Below are 25,749 nucleotides of genomic sequence, written 5' to 3'. Positions count from 1 at the left end.
AGACTGAGATCAATACTTTGAGCCTGGAACCTACATGTTTGACTGAGAGAACTAGGCACAGAGGTTCACATCTGCTAGAGCACTGCCAGCTGTTGAGCCTCCCAAACAGAATAAGTATAAAAAGAAAATTTTGAATGATTCATTTCATCTTTACACCATATAATAGATTCTTTTACACTGCTTTAGATTACAATTCCCTGCAAACAAAAAAAAAATCTGCTCCTCATTTCTCTCCAGAGCTACTCTCTGCCTTTATTTGTCTTCCTGGAAGACAGTCCTGCAACAACCCAACCATATTGTTCATTAGTTTTAGTAAGATGTACCAAGTCCATTTGCTTTTACTCACATCAAGCAAAGATCCCCTGTAAATAATACTAAGACCTGTGAGCTGAGAGTCGCTTTCTTTCCCCTAGGGTACCCTGAAACTTCGACCAGTGCCAATTCACCACACAGCCATCAAAACCTACCAACGAGGACGGTGAAGGTAAGAGGCCTTCCCTTGCCTGAGGTAGAAAGGTTACCTCAGTGGTCCCCTTGTGTTTCAGTGGGTATCACATTTCATTCATTAAACTGATCTGAGTCATCACGGACATTAGAGAGTTTATTTAGGAAGAGGAGGGAATGGAACTGTACCAACTTGGTCTTGATCAAGACAGCACACATCACAATGTGGCACAACTTTGTGTCCTGCTTTATGAGTGATCCCATCAAGGTGGGTGCCTCTAGTTTACACCAGTCCTCATGGTTGAAAGATCCTCTGAACATCCTCAAGCTGGACACACTAAGCTTCCAACCATATACTCAAGTTCTTTGTAAACCATAGTCTAGAAACAGAAAATACCTTAGTGAAACATAAAAGTTTTTATAGATGGTATGTGATATAGGTTTTGCAACCCTCTATAGGCCAGATAGGTTTACCTGATCTGCCATTGAATAAGAAAAAGTATGCCCACTACTAGTTTGTATCACAAAGGACAGAGTCCCAGATCTCTGTGACATCATCGAATAATGTACCCATTAATATAGTCTCTTTGTTACTGCTCTTCTCTGTCCTGATTTCAATCACTCGATGTTAAGGGGAAAAAGGCTTTGTAGACATTACTCAGCATGATCATGGCATTAAATATTTTCTTTCCTATTGATTGCAGGCGACGTCTAAGAAACACAAACGTGGTATGTATTATGGGATCACTTTCCTAAGACACACCTTAGGTGAGAATTGTGAAAACATTGGTTGTATTTTGTGTGATACACCACTGTGATGTGAGATACCGAACGATATGAGAATTGCTGTGTTAGATTTTTTTCTTAGTTTCTTTTAAAGGCAAGGGCCACACCAAGTAAGTAATCATGGATATGTCTATGGTCCTTGTGTTGAACAGTAATCCTTTGTTATTTGAGGGTATTGTACTTCAATTCTTGTTTAAATCTGTTTTTCCCCCAAAAGTAGGATGGCTTTTTCACAACCCAATTTCCAGTTACAGATATGTAAATTGAAAATCAGAATACAGGTAAACTACAAAAATGTGTTCAAACCTCATCTCAGATATGCAGGGTCAGTTACATGCTTGTGTTCCTTCATAAATGAGTTAAGCAGAACTCAAGAGGTAGTGATGAGGCCCCTTAGCTGTGCATCTGAAGAGCCACTTCCTACCTCATCAAGGGCACAATAATCCCCTTGGAGAGGTCTGCCTTCTTACATCTGCCTGCAGTAAGGCAAATCGATAGGGATCCCAAACACTGCAATGACTGCTGTAGTGGTTAGAAGTCCTAGGAAGTGTCATTCAGCATGCAGCAGACAGTCACTGCTTTGAAAGGTAGAGAAGCACAGTGCTTCTTTTAAGATGACAGAGTCCTAAAATTAAATAAAGGACATGGGACAGTGGGATGGATATTTCTAAAATGGGTTTTGGATCTGGAGAGAAGCATGAACAAATTAGACAACAGAAGCATGGGCCCAAAGAGGAACACAATTTAAGGACAATGTGCACTGAGAACTGCAATCACCAACTGGAGGTTGATGTGTACTACCTCATTCTCTGAGAATACATTGCTTTTGGGGGCGGAGTGCAGGGACTCACAGTTTGTCCTTATCTATACTGGAACTACCTACTTATCTACCATACTGACTTAGAACTCACAGAGCTTCACCTCCTCTGCCTACAGAGAACTGTTATGAAAGTAGTGCACTCCATATCCAGTGGGAATACATCTTTAAATGTATTGGTTGGGTACACTCTGCTCCATGTGTTTTTCCTCTCAGGGTTGGTCAGTCCCCATGATTTGAAGGTGAGCACTCATTAGGTACATGTATTCAGCAGGGAAACACAACACTGTCACACTGCCATGAACTTAGGACTTGCCTACACCACCAATGCAGTGCATGCAGGAGTGTGCAGTGCACTCAGTGATCCTCCTGAAACACCACCGTGACTCTGATGATGGTGCCTGGACAAAGGGCATGAGATGGAGTGTACTAAAACAGACTGGTTTCCTCTATATTCTGCCATGAAACTGACATAACTGTCTCTGCTGTTAATGCATTCTAGTTTCCAAATTTAAAAGGAAACTCTTTAGGAGAGGCAATGCTTTTCCAAAGGATGTTGAAGTGCCTCAAGTCCAGCGTGGCACTTTACCACCAACTGAAGAAGAAGGTACTGTTGAAATGCATTAATCTCATTGGGTGACATATGGTAGTTGTAAATCATTATTGTATGATAGGAGGGAAAGATGATGACCTTAACATTAGTTTCCTATGTAGATAATGTTGACTTGTATAATTCCTCAGTTGAAATTCAACCACACGGCTTAAGAGTGAAATGTAAATTCACCTTTTGCAAACATTGAGTAACAAGCAACAGAGGAAAGGTGAGCTCAATCTTGTCTCTGTCACCGTCCCTTCACCTGGTGTAGGCAGGAATAGGTGAGGCAACGTCTCTGTTACTTTCTCCCAGACACCTGCAGTGTGATGAACTGAATGTAAACAAGCTCAAGATTGACATGGTTATTGTCAAAACTGTCAAGAGTTAGCACAAAATTTCATACAGATAACAGCATTTCTGGTGTGACCAAAGGGGATTCGATCCCTGGAGTAGTGTGTCACACCCTGTGCTTATGGGAAAGAACAGAGACAAGGTCATGGGAGGAGGTTTCTGTGTTCTTCCTTTTCAAAGGCATCATGGTAGTCTTGTCAGGTATAATATTCTTGCGTTCATCTCTGTCATTTGAAGGCAGTCTTTCAACACTTAGTGCTCATCAGCATTTATCACTACCAAGTGTCCAAGCCTGTCACTGTGCTTAGTAGCTCTCCATGGAATTTGTGCATAAGGTACTTTCCCTGTTTGTGTGATGAAATACTATGACCCAAACATGCCAAAGGAGGAGTGCTTGTCTTCCCATGATACCATGAGTATGGTGTGCATATTTGCTGAGCAACCATAGGTACAGGAGCCTGAGGGCAACAGAAATAGAGAAAAGGAGTGTTTCTTTATGCTCAGCTCACCTTCTCCTTCTATAGTCATGGATCTCAGTCCCAGGAATAATGCACTAACAGCTGAACCATTTGCTACCTCAGTTAACCTTGTCAAGATAATGCCATACAGGCATCCTCTGGGATCTGGACTCTATGAAGTTGACTACTGATGTTAAAATGACTGGTACATTCATTTTAGGGTTTTAACCTGTGGTAAAGCCAATCTCTCTGGTGTGGACAACCTTCTCCTTTGCATTCAAATGTACATATAAATAAAGGGCCTACAAAGTGGTTCTGGTGATGCAGTTCCTGTCCCTGGTTTCCTTGGGACATTTGTAGTAGTACCTCTTTGTTCATTTCTTGACCATTTTGTCTCTCTTTAAAGGACATCCGCAGGGCAAACTTCTAGATAGCTGGTAGGGTTCTCTAGTCTGGCTTCCTTGCAGCACTAGCAATGTCCTGACAATTAAGGATATAATGTATGGCTTTATATTTTTTTAATCTGTGTTCCTCATATTGGCATGCATGTTAGATGTTTGAGTCAAGGAAGTTTAAAGCTTGATGTTTATTTTGGATCCTTTGACTTAATGGATGAGAAAGTGTCTGCACTCTGGTTTGTCCTTAGTGCCAAAGCATTCTTGATTCATCCTCCAAGGCAGAGGCTGGGTTTGAGAGTTCTCCTAAAAGACTGCCCGTGTTCCTCAGGGTAATAGAATGGATTCATGGAGATTGGCTATCTCTTGGTACCCATCTGGCCATAGGCTATGTCTGTTCTCTGTGTTTTCAGTACTTGAGTCTCTCACTCTTTGCATGATCTGGCCTGTCACATCTTTTCTGCAACATGAACTTATAATCTAAGGAATCATTTTCCTCAAAGTGCCTTTATTTTAGCTACTTGAGTAGGTTCACAGTCAAGGCTCATCAGAAACATGTCTGCTTCTCCTGGATTTTCTCACTGTGCAAGTGGTCTGGTATCAATCATAGGCTAGCCCTGTAGGGTTAATGCACAATGTTTATTGATTGTAAATTCAGACTCCTGCTTCTGAGCCATGTGTGCCAGAGACATGGGATTCCACTTCTAGTCCCCACCTTTCAATCTCCCTTATTCCTCTTGCCCCTATCCTTCTCCAACCACTTCTCCTCTTTCATAATTGTCATGTTGACTCAGGACTATAGGTCTGGCAAGCCATGGAGGCCTATGTGATCCCTTCTACCTGTTACTTTATTATTGATGCTACATACCAGAACACATTGCCCATGCAATGTGGCCTAACCCCCAAGCATGTCCCCAGCCTCAGCTTTTGGTGTCCTGGGCCTTTTTGTGTTCATTATATGTCCCTCCCTCACAAAACTCATGAGACTAACAAAGTCACTGGGAGAGAACTGAACAGAACCCTTCTTGGGGACAATATGCCTAGAAAGGCAGTTGAATCTCAGTAGGTCATCGGGCTCAGATCTTCACTACATGTACAAAGGTGTTGTATGATATTTTGTTTGTGTTCTGCCAAATAAAGCTTGCCTGGAGATCAGAGGGTGGAGCTAGCCATGAGTTAACCATAGAGGCCAGGCAGTAATAGTTCACACCTTTAATCCTAGCACTTGGGAGGAGGAAGCAGGAAAATCAGGAGTTGAAGGCCACCCTGGGCTACAGGAGATTTACCAGTCTAAAAGAGAAACAGAGCCAGGTGGTGGTGGTACATGCCTTTAATTCCAGCACTAGGGAGGTGGAGACAGGAATATAAGGTGGGTGGAGATAGGATCTCAGTGCCTAATAAACAAAATATTATACAACATAAAAATACATCTTCGTTTTTCTCCAAGTCTTCCCTCTGCCTTAGTTTGCTTTATGGGAAGATAGTCTAGCAGCAGCAGAACCATCTTGTTCAGTAGGTTTAGTCACATGTGCTAAGTCCGTGCACTTTCACCCACATCAAGTAAAGTCCAGTGTAAATAGTAAGCAGTCCCGTGAACTGACAGTCACTTTTTGTCCCCCTAGTGTCCCATGAACCTCCTGATAATACAGTTTCACCAGTAAACCAGCAAAAGTCAGCAGTGAGCATGGTCGAGGTAAAAGGGCCTTTTCTTTCTCTGAGGTAGAAAGGTTACCTCGGTGGTCCCCTTATGTTTCAGTGGGTATCACATTTGAATTAAGAAACTGATCAGGTACATCATGTGTTGTTGTTTGTTTTTAAAGTGTATTTTGCCTGCATGTGTATATTTGTATCACGTGCGTACTTGGTGCCAAGAAGGGCAGAAGCACCATGTAGGTGCTGGAAATCAAATCCCAATATGAGCATGTATGTCTGTGTGAGGGTATCACAAGCCCTGGAACTGGAGTTGCAGACAGGTGTGAGCTGCCACGTGGGTACTGGGAATTGAACCCAGGTCCTCTGGAAGAGCAGCCAGTGCTCTTAACATCTGAGTCATCTTTCCAGCCCAGTACATCATGTTTTTAAAGATCCTCATGTTGTTGGGCACACTAAGCTCCAGACACATCAAACTTTGGGTCATATGCTCAAATTATTTCTACCATAGTCCCTAGAAACAAAGAATATCTTAGTGAAAAATAAAAGTTTTCATGAGTTGGCTTTTTGGAGCCCAGTCCGTATGGTGGGATGCCTTGCTCAGCCTTGATGCAGGGTGTGTGTGGGGGGTGTTGGTCCTGCCTCAACTGAATGTACCAGGCTTTGTTGACTCCCCATGGAAGGCCTTACCCTTTTGGAGGAGTGGATGAGAGGTAGGGTGGGGGTGGAGGGAGTCGGGGAAAGAAAGGAAAAGGGGAGTGGAAGGAGGGATGGGAGGGGGAACTGTGGTTGGTATGTAAACTGAAAAAAACTGTGAACAAAAAAACCCAACAACATTGAAAAATGAAAAAAAAATGAAAATACAAGTTTTCATAGACGTTATGTGATGTAGATTAGGGAACATTCAGTAGAGGCCAGACAGGTTATCCTGATCAGCCCTTGAATCAGAAAAAATTGTAAAAGGTACTAGTCTTTAGCACAAAGTATAGAGTCCCAGATTTTCTGTTACATCATCAAATAAGGAGTCAATTAATATAGTCTCCACTTGACTACACTTTTATATCCTCATTATGTCAACTATGTAAGGATCAAAGATCTTTACAAATATTATCCAACATGATCTAAATGTTAAATATTTTCTTTCCTTTCAATTACAGGTACTATTTAATAAATGCAGACGTGGTATGTACTTTAGAGCACTCTCTAAGACACAATTTAGATGAGAATTGTGTAAATACTAGTTGTCTTTTATATGATACACCACTGTGATATAAGCTGCTAACTGATAATGAAAATTACATGTTTTTATATTTTTTTTAAGGAAATGACATCCCAAGTAACAAATCATGACCAGGTGTCTATGGTTGTCATGTTCAACTGTGATTCCTTTAGTTATTTGAAGGATTTGTTCACCAAGTTGTGTCTAAATTTTTTTCCAAAGAAAAATATCCCAACTACCCAACCCAGTTTCTAGTTATGAGTTTGTAAATTGAAAAATCAGAATAGAGTTTATCTACAAAAATGTATTCAAACTTGACCACAGCCATGCATGGTTGGGTTACATGTTTGCGTTCCTTCATAGACGAATAAACCAGAACTCAAGAGGTAGTGATGAGGGTCCTTAGCTGTGCATCTTAAGAGCCACTTCTTACCTCATCAAGGGCACAATAATCCCCTTGGAGAGCTCTGCCTTCTTACATCTGCCTGCAGTAAGGCAAATCGATAGGGATCCCAAACACTGCAATGACTGCTGTAGTGGTTAGAAGTCCTAGGAAGTGTCATTCAGCATGCAGCAGACAGTCACTGCTTTGAAAGGTAGAGAAGCACAGTGCTTCTTTTAAGATGACAGAGTCCCAAAATTAAATAAAGGACATGGGAGAGTGGGATGGATAGTTCAAAATGGATTTCTCTTAGATCTGACGTATTCCTGTAAGTTCTGGAGAAAAGCATTAACAGATTAGACAACATTGGCATGGGCACAAAGAGTCACAAAATTTAAGGACAGTATGCACTAAGATTTCCAGTCATCATTCGTTTAATGATCTGTGCTGCATCATTATTCCAGCAATACATTTAAATTTTATTTTTTAATTATTAATATAATTTTATTAATTTTGATATGTTTATGCACTGTATTTCATCTTATTCATCCCTCATGACTCTTACTGTTCATAGATCCTCTCCCTTTTTACATTTTCCCAAATTTTATCCTTAAAAATAACTTGCTAGTCCATTTTGTGCTAAACATATACTCAAACATGTAGGGGCATCCACTGAAACTGGGTTCACCTTGCAGGGACAACACCTTTAATTAAACTCTCCCTCCCTCACACAGAAGCCATAAATTACCAATAGCTTCTTAGTTAGGGGTGAGAAAGGCTTCTGAACCTCTCTTCCCTACAAGCCACAGTGTTGACCTCTTTGATCTTGTATGGGTCCTATGTGAGCAACCAACAGTATACTTGTAAAGGAGAGCTAGACTCTGAGCAGTAAGGCTACTTCCTGTCATGGGTAGTTAGACTCCATGTTGCCTATTCCATTTTTGCTCTCGGTGCGTTTACACAGGCAGCAGGGAAGAGTGCCACTGGGCATCATTCTATCCACATTGGTGGTGTCTGCATGCTCGGGCTCTCACTGGTGAGCTAATGTGTTAAGTGGCACTCTTATGGGCATTGGCTTAGTACATGCCTATCGTGTCTAAAAACCCGAGTTTCGTCCCAAGTACTCAATGTAATGTACCCAGGATTGCACAGTCTGTAATCTTTGATTTAGAGTGGTAGATTCAAGAAAGACCAGCCTTTTCTAAATAGTGAATTTTAGGCCAGCCTGGGCTAGAGGCCTTTTTCACCAACAAAACATAACAAATAATCAATGAAAAAACAAAAATAATAAACTGAAATAGAAGGTCTGTTGATGGAAGGAGAGTGTATAGAAGCTGACTCTGCCAGTAGCAGGTTGGCTGAATTGCAGAGGTTAGCCACATGCCCATATATATGTGATTAGCACAAATTGAACTTTGGTGAATTACTTAGGGAGACTAAAAAGGGCACAGAGCTGGTAAGGAGTGGAGAGATATGAATGGAATCAAGAGAGTTAGGGTGATGAGTGGAGATGATCAAAATACATTTTATGGAATTCTCAAAGAATCACGTATTTTATTAAAAACTTTGATGAGGGAACAGTGAGCAGATAGGATGCACTGTAACGCCTTGGGCAGCCACTGCCTTCCTCTTATCTCTTGGCACCTCAAGAGTAGTTACACCATGAAGCACTAGACCCCTTTTCTTGTCAGTTCATGTTGAGGGTTTATACAGGGTTGGCCAATTTAAAGGAACTTTTTTTTTGGTCTAACGTTCACGTGACAATTTCATTTAGAATAGCTTGGACTCTGAGTCATCACGGAAGACACACAAGCATAAGTCACCTCTCAGTCCTTGATGATCAGAGTCACTTGCTGAGAGGTACCTGGTAGGATGAAGATGTTGGAGGAAGGCTGTGTTTACTAATTCAGAGACCTTCTACAACTTATTTTGGAAGAAATACATAATTGGAGTCAAGGATCAAAGGCAGAACATCTATCTCTTTGCTTATATCTGGCAGGGACTTTGATCAGAGCATCATGGATATGACTAATATGGTACCCAAGGTTAAAAAGTTAGAGGAATACACAGCTGCTTACCTTCTGAACCTACTTAAAGTGATACCATATGTCCCGCATGAGCCGTAAAATACCCTGGATAAGCAAAGAGTGACATTAAACACCAGTGGTCACTGTTGTGTAGCACACTAAACACTTGCTCAGGATTCAGTCATTCTTGTCTAATTGAATTGTTTTTACATTTCACAAACATCATAGAACACTTGTACAATCCATGTGCTTTTCCTTAGGGTTTAACATATGTTTTACACCAATAAGACTGCTGGGGGTCCTTATGAAATTTTTAGTTCACCGGTGCAAAGATGTGATCACAGCCGGATTGCATGGATTTCACTGTGCCATGATGCTCTAACTGGGATTTGAATGCTGCCTGTCAGTCACCACACCAACGTCACATAGTCACATTGCTCTTCCTTCTCTATTGTCACATCTGCACTAATTTAGACTTTACCTACATCATGTGACCATAATAGACTTTATCTACATAATCATGTGATGCATAATTAATTGGACACTGACACAGTGATCTTCCTGAAGCCCCATTCTAATTACAGTGACTTACCCGAAAATAAATAAGGAGATCAAATGTACAATCACTCAATCATTCTAAGTTTCCTAGGTTTGTCTGCCGTGAAGCTGACCTAACTCTCCCTGTTGTGACTGCATTCCCAGTTTCTGCAGTACTAAACCAAAGGTGTATCAAAACAACCATGATCCCGCTTGATATGGATGGACCTCAAGTCAACTCCGGTACCTCCAGAGAAACACCACACATCAAAACAGAAGGTACTGAGGGAATTATGTTCAGTTATGTATAATAGATGCCCTTTATACTATGCACTATTTATAACTCTATAGAGACGTTTTGCTGTAGTTTTTAGTGTGTAGATGCTGTTAATTTATCTAGCTCATCTGTAGAAATACAACCACAGAATTTAAATAGGATAAACAGGTTTAAAGGTTAAAGGTAACCTTTGCCTTTCATTAAGTAGTGGTAAACCATAGGAAAGCTGAGGCTTGTCTTGTATGAATGAGTATGACTTCACCTGGGGTAGGCATGAGTGACTGAGCCACCCTCTCAGTCACTTTGTCCCAGACATGGATGATGCAGATGTGGAAAGTCTCAAGAGTGATCTGTTTAATGTCCAGAATCTCAAGAGTGAGGATGAAATTTGAGTTAGGTAAAGGCATTCCTAGTCAGGTCCACTGGGAGAGAGCCCTAGGCGTGGTCATCTTAGACCTTGTGCTTGGGAGGCCAAGGGAGTGGGAAAGATCAGTAAGGACACAGAAACCTTCTGTGCTTTTCCTCTTTCCAATGCGTAATGGTTAACACTGGCAAGGTTAAGGGTGCTTTGCTTCTGGTTCTGTTATTTAAAGACTGTATTTCCCAGAACACATAGACCATTCCTCCTCTGCCACTCCCAATGCATAAGTGTCTGACTGTTGTTATACCTCTCCTTGGAAGTTTTGTTAGGATTACTTTCCCAGAGGCAGTGAGCAAGGAAAGGTTTACTTTGCCATACAGTTTGAGTTTGGAGTCCATAATTGGGAAGCAGTAGATAGAGGCAGAAACTTGAGGGAGACTGACCTTGCAACCAGAGCCCAGAAGCAAAGAAAAATGAATGAATGTACTCTCCTGACTTGTCTTACTTTTATACTGTCCAGGATCCCACCTCAGGGAATGCTTGTACCCATAGAGAACAGATCTTCCCATCTAACTTAATCTAATCAAGATAAACCCCAAGGGCACGCCCAGAGGACACAGATCTCATCAGTTTGACAGCTGAGTTTCAGCATCATGGAGCCAAGGAAGTGTTGTTTTCACTTTTGAGTATAACCTGTATCAAAGCCAGTTTATCTGTAGGGAACAACTTTCTCTCCTCACCAGAACCCATAGGTAAATGTCTTATAGTGTGATCCCAATGATGCAGGAGAAACAGGTTCTCTCTCTTCTTCTCCCAGGTCTTGTAGCAGCACTTCATGGACCCCACAGGGTGGAGTGGCTAAAGACCCAGAATGGCTTTTTGTTCTGTCAAAATCCCAAGGCTACAATGTCCTTGGAGTAAGGGCTCAGTGTATGACTTTAGCTCTTTTTTTTTTCTTTTTCTTTTTTTAGTTTCTCAAGACAGGGTTTCTCTGTGTATTTGCTGTAATTATCCTGGAACTTGCTTTGTAGACCAGAATGGCCTTGAACTCATAGAGATCTGCCTGCCTCTGCCTCCTGAGAGCTGGGATTATAGGCATGCACCTACCACCTGGTGACTTTAGCTCTTTTGTCGGCAGTGTTCCTCACCTCAGACTGACATACAGGATGGCCGAGACCAGGGAGATTAGAGGTCTGACATCCATCTTAGATCCTCTGACCTATTAGGTGGGGTGTGATCTGAACTCTAGCACACACTTGGCCCCATTTCAGAAATTCTTGGTTCAGCCTTCAGTATTCAGGGGTTGGGAGTTCTAGTAAACTACATCCGTTCCTAGGACTAAAGGACTATAGATAGGCACTTGGGTATCAGCTCTCTTGGCACCTATCTGGTCATAGGGCTGTGTCTGTCCTCTGTGCTGTCACTATTTGTATCTTTCTCGTGCTGTAGCCTTACCTGTCTTGTCTCATTTAGGGGAAGGAGTTCATAATCTCAGAAATGAGTTTCCTGTGTCTTCCCTGGAGCCTCTTCATTAGGCTCGAGGCCCTCGCTCCCCACAAGTGTGTTGGCTTCTCCTGCATTCTCTCATCATTTAGCTGTGTTTGGCTCCACCATGACAGGCAGTATTTGTAGAATTAATGCATTGTGTTACTGACTGTATACTCTGGCTCTCCTGCTTGTGAGTAGCGTGTCCTACACAGCCCCATGACCCCACCTCTAGCCTCATACACTTCAATATCCCTCCTTACAGTTTCTTGCCTTTTCTCCTTCTCCAGCAGTTTCCCTATTTCCTGGGTGCCATGTTCATTCTGCATTCTGTGCCTGGCTATCCATAGAGTCTTGGAGGTTCTCTTCCACCAATTATCTAGTTCCTGACACTGTATAATAGAACACACTGTCCACAGAATATAGCCTAACCCTCTGGCATGCTCCCACCCTCAGTCCAGATAGTTCTTTGCTTTTTGTATTATCTCTAATTATCTCTTCCTCACCAAACTCACGGGACAGGTAAGACCATTGAGAGCAAAGAGTATAGAACCTTCTTAGGGACAATTTATCCAGAAAGAAAGAAAGATATCAAATCTTAGTAGTTTTTCTGGTTCAGTCCTGGATCTGGTGGGCAAAGCTAAAGGGCTCCTGATGCCTAGCTGTATGGCATGGATATGTGAAGAGAGAAGAAAAGGCTGGACTCAGTCAGCCAGAGGAAGTCCCATAAACAGGGCAAGACTCTGTATATTAGAAGAACAACAAACCCAGAAAAGGTTGTTCCAAACCTTAGAGATTGTAAAGAAGAAAGTGAAGGAGTGACTGACATGTGGTCATCACATTGGCCCTCATGAAACTCTCAGTGCTGTGACACAAATTAGGAAAGTATCTTGTCTGAAACTTGACCCAACACTCCACTCTCTCTCCACTAGTAACTGGGCTGGAGGCAGCCTATCCTGTACAGAATGCCTCTTTTGCATGGGAGGACAGAAACCCCACTGTAGCTAGAGTTTTGTACAGGAAAAGCCCATATCTGGAGTTCGTACATTTTATACAGATGCCAACAAACAAGGAAAAGCAGGTTACAAATCAGAAAATTTAAGTAAAGTAGTTCAAAGTCCTTATAATTCAGTTCAAAAATGAGAATTATATGCTATTCTGTTGGTATTAATGGATTTTTCAGAACCTCTCAACATAGTAACTGACTCTCAGTATGCTGAAAGAGTAGTATTACATATTGAGACTACAGAATTTATCCCTGATGCTTCAGAATTAACTTCACTATTTATTCAATTACAAGATACAATCAGGAAAAGGAGTCATCCTTTATATATAACTCACATTCGCTCCCATACTGGTCTGCCAGGCCCTCTAGCACAAGGCAATGATGAGATTGATAAGTTATTAATAGGAAATGTGCTGGAGGCCTCAGAATGTCATAAAAAACATCATGTCAATAGTAAAGGTTTAAAAAAGGATTTTTCCATAACCTGGCAACAAGCCAAAGAAATAGTAAAGAAATGTCCTACTTGTTCCTTCTACAATCAAACGCCATTACCAGCAGGATGTAACCCAAAGGGTACTCAAAGGAATGAAATCTGGCAGATGGACGTGTTTCACTTTGCAAAATTTGGAAAACTGAAATATGTACACCACACTATCGATACTTATTCAGGATTTCAGTGGGCAACTGCTTTGAGTTCTGAAAAAGCTGATTCTGTAATCACTCATTTGCTAGAAGTTATGGCCATCATGGGTATACCTGCACAAATCAAAACTGATAATGCTCCATCATATGTCTCTGTTAAAATGAAACAGTTTTTTGCTTATTACAATATAAAGCATATTACAGGCATACCACATAATCCTACAGGTCAAGCAGTTATAGAAAGATCGAACAGAACTCTAAAGGATATGCTAAATAAACAGAAAGGGGTAACAAAAACCCCCAGAAACAGACTGCATAATGCTCTATTAACTTTGAATTTTCTTAATGCCAATGAGAAAGGAACAACAGCTGCAGAGAGACATTGGATAATAGAAAAAACTACAGAATTAAATCAGCCTATATATTTTAAGGATGTGCTGACCTCAGAATGGAAACCAGGGTATGTGTTACATTGGGGACGAAGTTTTGCTTTTGTTTCTACAGGAGAAGATAAGTTGTGGGTACCATCAAAATTGATAAAGGTTCGATTTGAACAAGAGAAACCTCTTAATTAGAGGAGGTGATAGCTCATCAACCAACATGAACATCCAATTTAAACTAACTTATACCAGTAACACATGTCTTTTCATTTAATCAGATAATAACTTGCCAAAAAGGAACATCCCCAAAATTAGTCTTGGGGAAAGGTTTTTGTTTTTGTCTTTTAGGAGAATGAAGGTTAAGGAATCTGAAGAACACTGGACAAATAAGACAACTGAAGAAAAAGGACAAATCTCTCTCACTGGCCAGTCCCACAGCTGCTTAGACCCGACCAAGTAAACACAGAGACTTATATTGGTTACAAACTCTATGGCCATGGCAGGCTTCTTGCTAACTGTTCTTACAGCTTAAATTAATTCATTTCCATAAATCTATACCTTGCCACATGGCTCGTGGCTTACCGGGATCTTCACATGCGGCTTGTCATGGTGGCGGCTGGCAGTGTCTCTCCGACTCAGCTTCCTGTTCTCTCAATTCTCCTCTCTGTTAGTCCTGCCTATACTTCCTGCCTGGCCACTGGCCAATCACCGATTTATTTATTGACCAATCAGCAACACATTTGACATACAGACCATCCCACAGCACCCCACTGAGATATCTCTCTCCTTATAGCTTTCCCTAAATGAAGTAAAATGAAGGTACATATCCTTGACATTGACCTTGTGAAAAAAGTCCGTACTTATTTGTGTTGTATTTGCAATTTCCTTAAAGACTTGTGCCAGCTGTACAAAGCTTACATGTATACTACATGGCCTAGAAATATTATGAAGTTAAGATTAAAACATACATGCATAGTTTACAGGCCATTATCTGTTTTAGTTTATTTCCACAAAATATGTACAAAGTATGATAAAATATTAAATTTGATCATTATTTACACACTTACAGGCCATATGGTGAGTTCTGTTTGAGCGATTTGCAACCAAAATCAACATGCCATTTCAAATAGCTTTATAAGATTATCTTTGAGGTAATTAATGGCTCAATGAGAAGAATAGTTACTGAAAAAGAAGTAGACCTGAGCTTGAATCTGCTCACACACATAAAAAAAAGTTGGACAGAACTGTTCATACTTGTAATCCTACGCTGTTGAGTGAATAGACAGGAGTATTTCTAGTGCTTGCTAGCTGTGATCCTATCTACAGCATCTGTGAGAGACCCTGTCTGAAAGAAAGGAGAAAGGGTGATACATCATGGTATGCCATGCCCTCGTTTAGCTCTCATGTTTTAATTGTCAGGCACTTACACACACACACACACACACACACACACACGATAAAATTACCTGAAATACATTTTACATTACTGCAACAGTCTCATAACCAACTTTTATTACTACTGCAATAAGGTCAAGTATTTCAAACATATTGTAAAATCCTTGAGATTCTAATCACAAAAGTTGTGATCTTCTGTGGCTTTCTCATATAGTTCCTTACTTCTAATATACATAGCATTTCAGTTGTTGGCCTTAACCCTTAATTTCACCAATAAAGCTGCCAGACCACAAGAAGCTTAATATTAACAGAAAAGATTTTAGGAAGTAGAGTAGTCTATATGTGATTTTTACTTCATGAAAGGTCATATTCCTAGCATCTTGAATTTTCAGGTTACTTATACTTTGCTTAATTTAAATTCCCTTCCCCTTGGGGAAGGGAGAAATATTGTAACTGAATTATAGTTTCAAAAATTAAAACGGGGGTCAGAATCCCCTTCTCCCTGAAATCCAGGTGTGCTGTCTCAGTTTTCTTTTTTTTAACTTGTCGCAAACTAGAGTCATTTGGGAAGAGGAAACTTCCATTCAGAAAATGCTGCCACCGGATTCACCCATAGGCAAGCCTGTGGTGCATTTTCTTCATTGATGATTGATATGTGAGGGCCCAGCTCACTGTAGGCAGTGCCACCCCTATGGTGGTGTTACTGGGTGCTATAAGAAAGTAGGCTGAGCGAGCCTTTGTGAGTAAGCATCACTCCTTTATGGCCTTTGCATCCTCTCCTGACTCTGTGTTCTGTTCAGTTCCTGTCCAGAGTTCCCCCAGAAACTGAGTGTAAAGAGAGAATTGTATGCTGAAATAAACTCTTTCCTCTACAAGTTGTTTATGATCATAGTGTTTGGTCACAGCAATAGAAACCCTAAATAAGACACTGTGTAAACTATTAAGGAGCATGGGATTATGTCATTTGCAGAACATAGATGTAAGTGAATATACTTGCCATGTTAAATGTCTTATGTTCATTGAAAAAGACAAGTCCCAGGTAATTTCTTTCATTTGAAGGTCTAGGTTTTTAATGTAAAAATAAAATTACATATGTGTATATGATGTGAACAAAGTAAAGGGAACTAATGAGATGGGAGGAGAAGGTGGTGGTGTGGTACAGTCTTATATACAAGTGCTCTTCTGAGAGCACTACACTGTGTGATAGGGGACTATACTATGCCAATTGAAAAGGATATATTTCTTATTCTGACTTCTGTCCAGTGTTACCTTTAAATTTGAGACGTATGTTAATTTTGCTCTTTTTTGTGTGTTAATTCCATAAATGTTGGTACTTGATAGTTGATAATATCATTGTTGTCAGCTATACCCAAATTGATTGTTTCCCAATTGCTCTACTAACTCAACATTGAACTTAAATTTCTGGAATTTTTGATTGGTTCTTTCACATTGTACTTTGGATGAATTCTTAGATAATGTGAATTTGGAAGGTGGTTCCATGCTTCCTTTACTTCTTTCGTCATGACTTGCAGAGTTGTGTTACTATGTACAGTTGTCTTAGTATTTCCTTAGAATTTTTCCCAGATACCTTAGCACCAATATCTGAAACTAATCAAGCCCTTATATTACACTGTGTCTTATAGGGCTATAACACATACATGTTCTTCATGCTCCTTAGAACCCTGTAGAATACTGACAATACTCAGCACAGTATAACAAAATATAATACATGATATGCTATACTTTAGGGAATAATGTGCACACAACATAGGCAAGAATTTTCTCAGATATGCTCATCCTAGTAAAATTTCCCAAGTAGAATGGATACATTAGCATGGATCATAATTAGATCATAAATTCTGAGTCAACATATGTGGATTGGTGGAGGTTGAAATAGATTTGAGACATGTGCCTCAGGAAGTATCAATTGTTCCCTGCTTTAAAACAGGAAGTGACAGTATTCTGTTGCTTAATCATAAAGCTTCTTTTATTAGAAAAGATAGGTTGGATCAGTGCATAATGACTTTTTCAGCCAAGCCTGCTGACCTAACTGCAGTTGAATCCCAGAACTCACATGGTGAAAGGAGAAAACCAGACCCCTGAAGAGCTCCTCCTAACTCCACCCGACACACATGCATGGTTTCCTCCAACCAGAATAAATGCAGTGTGTATTTTGAAAGATTTATTTACTTTCATGCAGTGAAAGTTTCTTCCACATTGATTTAGATTCCCATTGTCTAGGAAACCAAAAGTTCTGTTCCTCATTTCTCTTCAGTTCTTCTCTTTGACTTTATTTGTATGACAGTAATATAATCCACAGTTCTGGAATAAGCAGAAAGCAAACCATTCTTAACACTTTGCCTGGCTCTTAAGATTCTGTTCCTTATACTGGAATGCCTTGCCCAGCCTTATTGCAAGGGAGGTGCTTAGTCCCATGGCAACTTGATGTGCCATGCTTTGTTGATACCCATAGGAGGCCTGCCCCTTTCTGAACAGAGAAACAGAGGAGGAGTGGATTGGGGGGAAAATTAGATAGTCACATATGCTAGCTACATAGACTTCTATACACATCAAGCAAGGATCCCTGGAGTAATTAAAAACAGTATCATGTGTTGACAAAGTTACTTTCTGTCTTTTTAGTGGTACATAAAAATTCTGACACTGCATCTTCCTCCACAGAACAGGGAGAGCTACCCATGATGATGGTGGAGGTAAGACTGCCTTTCCTCTCTCTAATATAAAAAAGTTACTTTGTCCCCTTACATTGTAGTGGATATGAAATTCAATTAACAAAAGCCAGGTGCATCGTGGGTTAGCTCAGGGAGAAAAGAAAATGGAATTGTACCAGCCTGCTCCTGACTGAACTGAACATAAAAGTGTACAGTCCCATTTATCACAGTTTGTGTGAGAGGATAGTTTCTCCTGAAGAAAAGGGTTCTTCTTTAGATGCATGTATAATTTTCACTCAGAAGTTGACAGCCACTTCTGGTTCCTAAAATCTTGATGCAGTTTGATTATATTCCACAGAGGAAACTGTGGAGAAAGTTTCTCAGTTTCAGCATGGGGATGTTGAGTGGTAAGACTTTTACTGCCTGAGGATTAGTGTAAATAATTGAGGCCCAGCTGTAGGAGGAATTATCTCACAGTCAAGTTATAAAGATGCAGTGTGGCTTAGGGAACATTCAGCAGAGACCAAACAAATAGTGTTAATTTGGCCTTTGATCCAGCAAAAGTGGGAATGGCACAAACTATAGAGTCCCAGTTCTTCTGTGACATTGTCACATAATATACTAACACACAGGACTCTTGCCCATTTTGATTGGCATCATACTATGTCGACATGTGTTCTAAAGACCCATGTAAACAGAATTCAGCATGACCTGTGCCTCAAACTGTTTTCTTTCCTTTAAATTTCAGGTGGAATCCAGAAAACATGGTATGTATTATGAAATCTCCTTGTTAAGACACATTTTAGAAAAGTATAGTTACTGGGTATCCTCATGTCTAATGCACCACTGTGATCTAAGCCACCTATAAGGAAGAACTTGGATTTTGGTTTTGAAAAAAAGTAGTACCTAAAGTTAAAAAAACTGGGGTTGTCTACTGTCACTGGATTCAGAGCCGATCTCTTTAGATTGTTTGAGATGTTCTATACCAGGCTGTGTCTAAATCTGTTTTTCCCCAAGATAGGTATCCTGATTACCCAGTCAAATCTCCTGTGACAAACTAATGAATTAACAAATTACATAAGCCGAGTGACACAAGACACAGTAAAAAACATGCACACTTTACCTACAGTATATGTGTTTAAAGCCCATTACATGTGGTGCATTTATTTGTTTGTGTGCTACTCTACGGAAGAATAAACCAGGGCACAGAGGTAAGTGATGAGGCTGTTCATGCAGATCAAGAAACATTTCATAGCCCAAGCACTTAGTAATCCCTAACTTCCAGCATCCCAGTATCTGCCTTCAATAGGTCAAAACTGCAGAGATCAGGACCCTGTAGTGACTACCACAGAGGGCAAATGCCCAGCGCATTACTTCTCATCTACCTACAGACATTCAGAAGAATGAAAGGTTAGAAAGCCCACCGGCTTCTAGTCAGATCAGCGCTTCTGAGAATGGGAGATAGACACTGCATGGGGAGATGAGGCAGGGGTTTTTCACTTAGGCTTTTGCTATACATGGCTCTTTCCAGTATTCTCTATTGTCATGTTGCCATGAATTTAGACTTTACCTACACAGTCCATGTGTTGCTTAACTGATTCAGTGAACCTCCTGAAGCTCCATTCTCACTCTGATGACTGTACCTGGAAACAAGCCAACAGATCAAATGGAAAAACATACAACAATTGTTTTTTCTTTTTTTTGTCATGAGGCTGACATGACTCCCTGTTATAATGCATTCCCAGTTCCTGAATTCTTAAGGGAAATTTGTCAGGAGCAAGCTGTTGCCCCTCAGGATGTGGAAGGACCTCCCATCCCTGAAGGACCTTCTGCAGAAACAACACCAATAAAAATGGAAGGTGCTGTGGGAATTCCATAATTCTGTCCAGTTGTGTATACTGTTGCTAATTATTTTCTTTCATATATAAATCTATAGAGAAGCTTAAGACTATTTTTCCTATGTAGAATAATACTAATATATCTAAGTCTTCAATGTATATACAACCACAGAATTTAAAATGCATCTGATGTCACCTTGGGCTCTCATTCAGTAGCATGAACTTGTGGAAACTGAGGCTCATCTTGTATGCGTCAGAGTGGCTTCACCTGGTGTAGACAGGAATGGGTGAACCACCCTCTCTCATACTTTCTCTGACAAGTGGGTGATGCAGATGGAGTAGAGCTGATGTTCCTCAAAGTGACCTGGTAAAGTTCCAACGTCTCATGACTGAGGGTAAAATTCACCTTAGATAACAGTGTTCCTGGTTTGATCCAATGAGCAAGGATCCAGGGGTGGTCATGTTACACACTGTGTTTAGAGGATCAGGGAGTGGGAAAGATATAAATAAGGACAAGGAAAATGGGAGGGGGATATCCTTTTTTCTCTTTCAATGGCACAGTGGTAAGCAGAGTCTGGGGAAAGTGTACTTTGCCATTTGAAGACAGTATTTCCCAGGATGTTACTCTTTTTTCAAGGCTTGCTTTTTAAAATGTAATGTTTTGAATATTTTCCTTTTCTTTCTTGAAAACTTATACATTATATTCTGATCTTGATTTCCCCTTCTCCATCTCATCCCAGATTCTCACCACCTCACCACCCATCCACTATCTTTATCTCTCACTGTAGAAAAGAAACAGGCAAATTAAAAAAGAAAACCAATATATAATCAGTGTAAAAGCACAACAAATACACACACACTCAAAAAAGCAACATAAAAACACCAAATCAGAAACCATAATATACTTGCAAAAGACCAGTAAGACTTTAAAAATGCCCCCCCAAAAGCAATATGAGACCCCAAAAGTCTACAAAACGGTTAAGTATGTTGTGTGTTGGCCATCGACAGCATTCATTGGGTCTACCCTTAAGTGCGGTTAATATACCTAATGAGACTCTATTGGAGAAAACTGATTTTTTCCCTTGGAAGAGTTTGCCAATGAAGATAGCTTCTTGGTTAGGAATGGAAGCTCCTGTCCACTTCTCCCTCTCAGCACTGGGGCCCAGTCTGGCTGGAACCTGTACATGCTGCCATAGTCTCTGTGAGTTCATACATGTGTCAGTCCTGTTATATCTAGAAGACAATATTTCCTTGATGTCATCCAACACTCTGGCTCTTTCAATCTTTCTACTTCCTCTTCCACATACCTCCCTAAAACTGGGGTGAGGGAGTGTTAATGAAGACATTTAGGATTGAGTATGAGAATATCTTTTCAGCCTGTGACACTACCAAATTCCTAAGCTTTTGCTTGTGGTTACTAGCTCTTCATTTTAATTGTGTCTGTCTGAATTATTTTTTCTCAGTTGTGATGAAAACAAACTAAAGAATAATTGGCTTGTTTATTCCATGGAGTCTGAGGTTACAACTGATAATTGCAGGGCAGCCATGTATAGAGGCAGGAGCTTGTGGTAAAGAAACAACACCTGTTGAAAGCCAAGATGAATGAATGCTTGGGCTCAGCTCACTTTCTTCTTTTTATATAGTACTTTATCCCTTCTGGATTAGTCAGTTCTCTAGAGTTCTCTAGAGTAACATAATGTGTAGAATGAGTTTCTCTATACATAGACATAGAAGAAGGATCTATTAGAATGACTTACAGGCTACAGTCCAGCAAATCTAACAGTGACTGACTAGCAATGGAAAGTAAAAGAATCCAGAAGTTGCTATGTCCATGATGCTGGATGTCTCAGTAGACACTGGAATACTGAAGAAATAGGCTGTAATGCCAGTGAAGGAATGCACTTATTAACAAGACCAGAACAATCAGGCAAAGAGCAAAAGCTTCCTTCTTCCATGTTCTTATATAGCTTCCAGCAGGAGGTGTGGGCTGGATTAAAGTGTGGCTTCCTGCCTCAAGTTCTGAGTTAAACACATGTGTCTTCATGCCTCAATTGCTTGTCTTTTCCCAGCTCAAAAGATCTAGATTAAAGATGTGTCTTCCTATATCAAAGATCCAAATTTAGAAGTGGGTCTTCCTACTTCAACTTAAGAAAAAAAATTCCTCACAAATATGTCCTCCATTTTGGGGACTTAGTACATTCCAGATGCAAACAAGTTGGCAAGCAATAACTATCACACCTTCCTAAGCAATAATGTCAAGAAGAGTTCGTTAGTCGTCCCACCTCAGCTAACCTAATAGATATAATCTCACACTTCCATGCCGAGTACTGGGTATCATCCAATAGACTGTTTGGCTGTTGAGATTCACCATGACAGTGCCCATGAAGTATTGTGTTCACTTTGAGTACTAACATGTGATAGAGCCAATCTGTCTGGTGAAGGACAACATTCTCTCTTTTACTCACAGAAACTTGTAGATGATAGTCTAGTGTAGGCAGAGTTTCTCTGTGTGCTAGCAGCTGCTTCATAAAAAACACATTGAGCTTTAACATAAATTATAAATGTTTACCCAATAGCTCAGGCTTGTTACTAACTTGCTCTTACAACTTAACCCATTCCTATTAATGTATATTCTCCCATGAGGCTTAGTGCTTTTACCTCTATCCAATTTGGTATGTCTGACTCGTTCTGCATCTGGCTGGCAACTCCTCTGACACCACCCTTCCATATCCCATCATTCTCAATTTGGCTTTCCCACCTAACTTTTATCTGTTCAGCTATTGGCCATTCAGCTTGTTTATTAAACCAATCATAGCAACATATATTCACACAGTGTACAAAAGGATTATTCAAGAGCAGTCTAGCAGTTAGAGTCCAATGAAGCAGGCATAACAGAGCCCTTCCATTTCATCCTTCAGGACTTGTAGCAGTCTATGCATAGTCCTCTGTTCACTTTTAACAGCTACTTCACGTGGCACCAACAGGGTAGAGTGTTGGCTAAAATGGCTGCTTAGTCTGACAGAACTGCCACATCTGCAATATGTGGCAAGGAAGGAAGGGCCTAGTGTTAATGTGTAGCTCATTCCCAGCCTATGCGCCTCATCCTGGACTGCCATGCAGGATGACTGAGGTGTAGAGGACGTTAGAGACTTGTCCTTCATTCTTGAGCCTCTGACCTTATGTGTGAGGAGGGATCTGACCTCTGACCCCTGTCTTGGCTCTTTTTCCTGCATTCTTGGTTCTGATTCCAAGATGGAGAGGGTGCCTTAGGAAGTTCCCATAAGCTAATACCCATGTTCCCAGGGCTGAAGGACATGAGCCATTGGGGATCAACCTTCTTGACACACATCTTGCCACATTCTGTGATTGTCCTTAGCGTTCTGTGTATTTGTGGATTTCTTCTGGGAGTAGCAAGTTGTCCCACAGAGATCCAGGACCAGTCTCCACCCCCATAATCTTCCATTTCTGTCTTCTCCAGCCACTTTCTCCTGCTTCTGGAGTGCCATGTGGACTCTGTACTCTGTACCTGGTAATACATCAATGTGTGACAATTCCCTTATACCAGGAATCTTTTTCGTGATGTTTCATACTATAAAACATTTCTCAGAAGAATCCCCAGAATGAGTCTCTATGTGTCGTGTCTTTTATATTCCATAATTTTCTCTCCCTCCTTCTCTAAACTTATCAGTCACAAGAGAAGAGTCTGGAACACAAAACTTCTAGTGGACTACATTTGCAGAAGGGCATTTGAATCTTACTAGGTCATCTGGCTCATCCCTTTACCTGATGGGCATAGGTGGAAGGCTGGTGGTGAGCAACTGAGGCACTTGAACGTGTAAAGACAGAGGAGTTAACCAGAGTCAGCTTGGAGCAGTCACATAAGCCGAGTGACACAAGACACAGTAAAAAACAACAACAAAAAAACCAACTAAGCGATCCATGCAACTACGTGAGCCAGGCAGTGGTGGTACATGCCTTTAATCCCAGCGCTCAGGAGGCAGAGGCAGGCAGATCTTGTGAGTTCGAGGCCAGCCTGGTCTACAGAGTGTGTTCCAGGAAAGGCGCAAAGCTACACAGAGAAACCCTGTCTCAAAAAAAAAAAAAAAAAAAAAAAAACCCCAACAAAACAAAAATAAAACCAACTAAGTGAAACCACACACATAGACACACCAAGACACACCCAAGGATACACACACACACACACATACACACACGGAAGAGCATTGTCTGAAATCTTAGGAAGAGTGACAACAGTAAAGTCACTGACATGTGATGGTCATTTGGACCAAACACCTGAAGCTGTGACTCCAATTAGTGGAATATCTGCTCGAATTTACCTGCATCTATATACTGGTGGCAGCCTCGTGTTCACAGGCCCTCATTTTGCATGGAAAGGATCATCTCTGAGAATTCCTAGCCTTTGTGCCTTCTCTAAGAGAAGTCTCATGTCTTTGGTCTTCACCTTGCCAAAAATGCACAACTTCTAATCATTATTTAGGAGTTTTGGTAAGTTTAAAGGGCTTGCAGATATATATGTATATATGTTTATATATATATTTCACAAAGCAGAAGTGTTATAAAGACCAGAAAACCATGTTCATAAACACATGTAGATTATCCATTGTGCATTGTTCTTCCATAAAATATGCACCACATATGATGAATTATTGCAATTTATCTCATTATTCATACTTACCAAGATTGCATCATTTTTACCTTTGAGAGATAATGTAATGGGACATGAACATTCACTTTTAAATAGTTGTTTAAAGTTAAATACGTGGTATACAGATGCTCAGAAGGTGATTAGACTGTGCACACACATCGGTACCCTGTTTTGTTTTTTAATTTTTTTAAATCTTATTTTATGATTTAATTTAATTTTGCATATCAGCCACGGATTCCCTGGTTCTCTCCCCTCCAGCCCCCCCCTCGCCTTCCCCTCAGCCCCCCCTCCATTCCCATCTCCTCCCAGGCTGAGCCAAGTGTCCCTGCATAAGCCCCAGGGTCCAGACAGCCAGCTCATGCACTGAGGACAGGTCCTGGTCCCACTGCCTGGATGCCTCCCAAATAGATCAAGCTAATCAACTGTCTCACTTATCCAGAGAGCCATAGTTCTTGTGTTTCCATTCATTTGGCTTTTTGTCCCTGTGCTTTTTCCAACCTTGGTCTGAACAATTCTCGCTCATACAAACCCTCCTCTTTCTCGCCAATTGGACTCCTAGAGCTCCACCTGGGGCCTGGCTGTGGATCTCTGCATCCAGTTCCCTCAGTCATTGGATGAGGTTTCTAGCATGACAATTAGGGTGTTTGGCCATCCGATCACCAGAGTAGGTCAGTTCGGGCAGTCTCTCGACCATTGCCAGTAGGCTATTGTGGAGGTATCTTTGTGGATTTCTGTGGGCCTCTCTAGCACTTTGCTTCTTCCTAGTCTCATGTGGTCTTCATTTATCATGGTCTCTTATTCCTTGTTCTCCCTCTCTGTTCTTGATCTAGCTGAGGTCTCCCACTCCCCTAAGCTCTCTTTCCCTCGACCCTTGCCCTTCATTACCCCCACTCACGTCCAGGTTGTTCATGTAGATCTCATCCATTTCTCTGTCATTGGGCGATCCCTGTGTCTTTCTTGGGGTCCTGTTTTCTAGGTAGCCTCCCTGGAGTTGTGAACAGCAATCTAGTCATCTTTGTTTTACATCTAGTATCCTCCTATGAGTGAGTACATACCATGTTTGTCTTTCTGAGTCTGGGTTACCTCACTCAGGATGATTTAATCTCCAGTGCACATATAAAAAAGGTCAGACAATTCTATGCACACCCCTAACCCCAGCGTATTCAGGGGCAGAGAAGGAGGATTCTGGGTCTTGCTGACTATTAGTCTGGGTTTAGCTTCAATGAAAAACCTTGATTGAAGGAAGGAAGACAAAAGTGAAAGACCAGGATTGTTATAATTTACATTTTTAATTCTTTGTGAATTTAATGTGACTACTGTGTTTACATCATTCTATCCCACCTTCTCCTCAATCCAACTCATCCCAAGT

At 40.8% G+C, this 25,749-nt stretch overlaps 1 protein-coding gene across 4 annotated transcripts in view; it reads left to right on the top strand.

Moving 5' to 3' along the window:
- The first annotated feature begins 473 nt into the window (after nucleotides 1-473).
- The window catches only part of LOC131901866 (proline-, glutamic acid- and leucine-rich protein 1-like), a 40,114-nt gene continuing 14,838 nt past the window's right edge, over nucleotides 474-25,749 (top strand). Inside the window, exons 1-4 of one of the 4 annotated variants that reach the window (XM_059252929.1) lie at nucleotides 1,211-2,654; nucleotides 9,827-9,940; nucleotides 17,887-17,918; nucleotides 18,625-18,643. In XM_059252929.1, coding sequence (XP_059108912.1) covers nucleotides 9,865-9,940; nucleotides 17,887-17,918; nucleotides 18,625-18,643 — 127 coding nt within the window. In that variant the 5' untranslated portion in view covers nucleotides 1,211-2,654; nucleotides 9,827-9,864. Of the gene's footprint in view, nucleotides 1,174-1,210; nucleotides 2,655-6,653; nucleotides 6,679-9,826; nucleotides 9,941-17,847; nucleotides 17,919-18,624; nucleotides 18,644-25,749 lie in introns of those variants that run through there. The other 3 variants (XM_059252928.1, XM_059252927.1, XM_059252930.1) reach the window with 3 other exon arrangements.

This window comes from Peromyscus eremicus, unplaced genomic scaffold, assembly GCF_949786415.1.
Source record: "Peromyscus eremicus unplaced genomic scaffold, PerEre_H2_v1 PerEre#2#unplaced_541, whole genome shotgun sequence".
Taxonomy (NCBI): Eukaryota; Metazoa; Chordata; class Mammalia; order Rodentia; family Cricetidae; genus Peromyscus; species Peromyscus eremicus.
The sequence above is the reverse complement of the archived record's forward strand: the minus strand, read 5'-3'. Positions and strand labels throughout refer to the sequence as shown.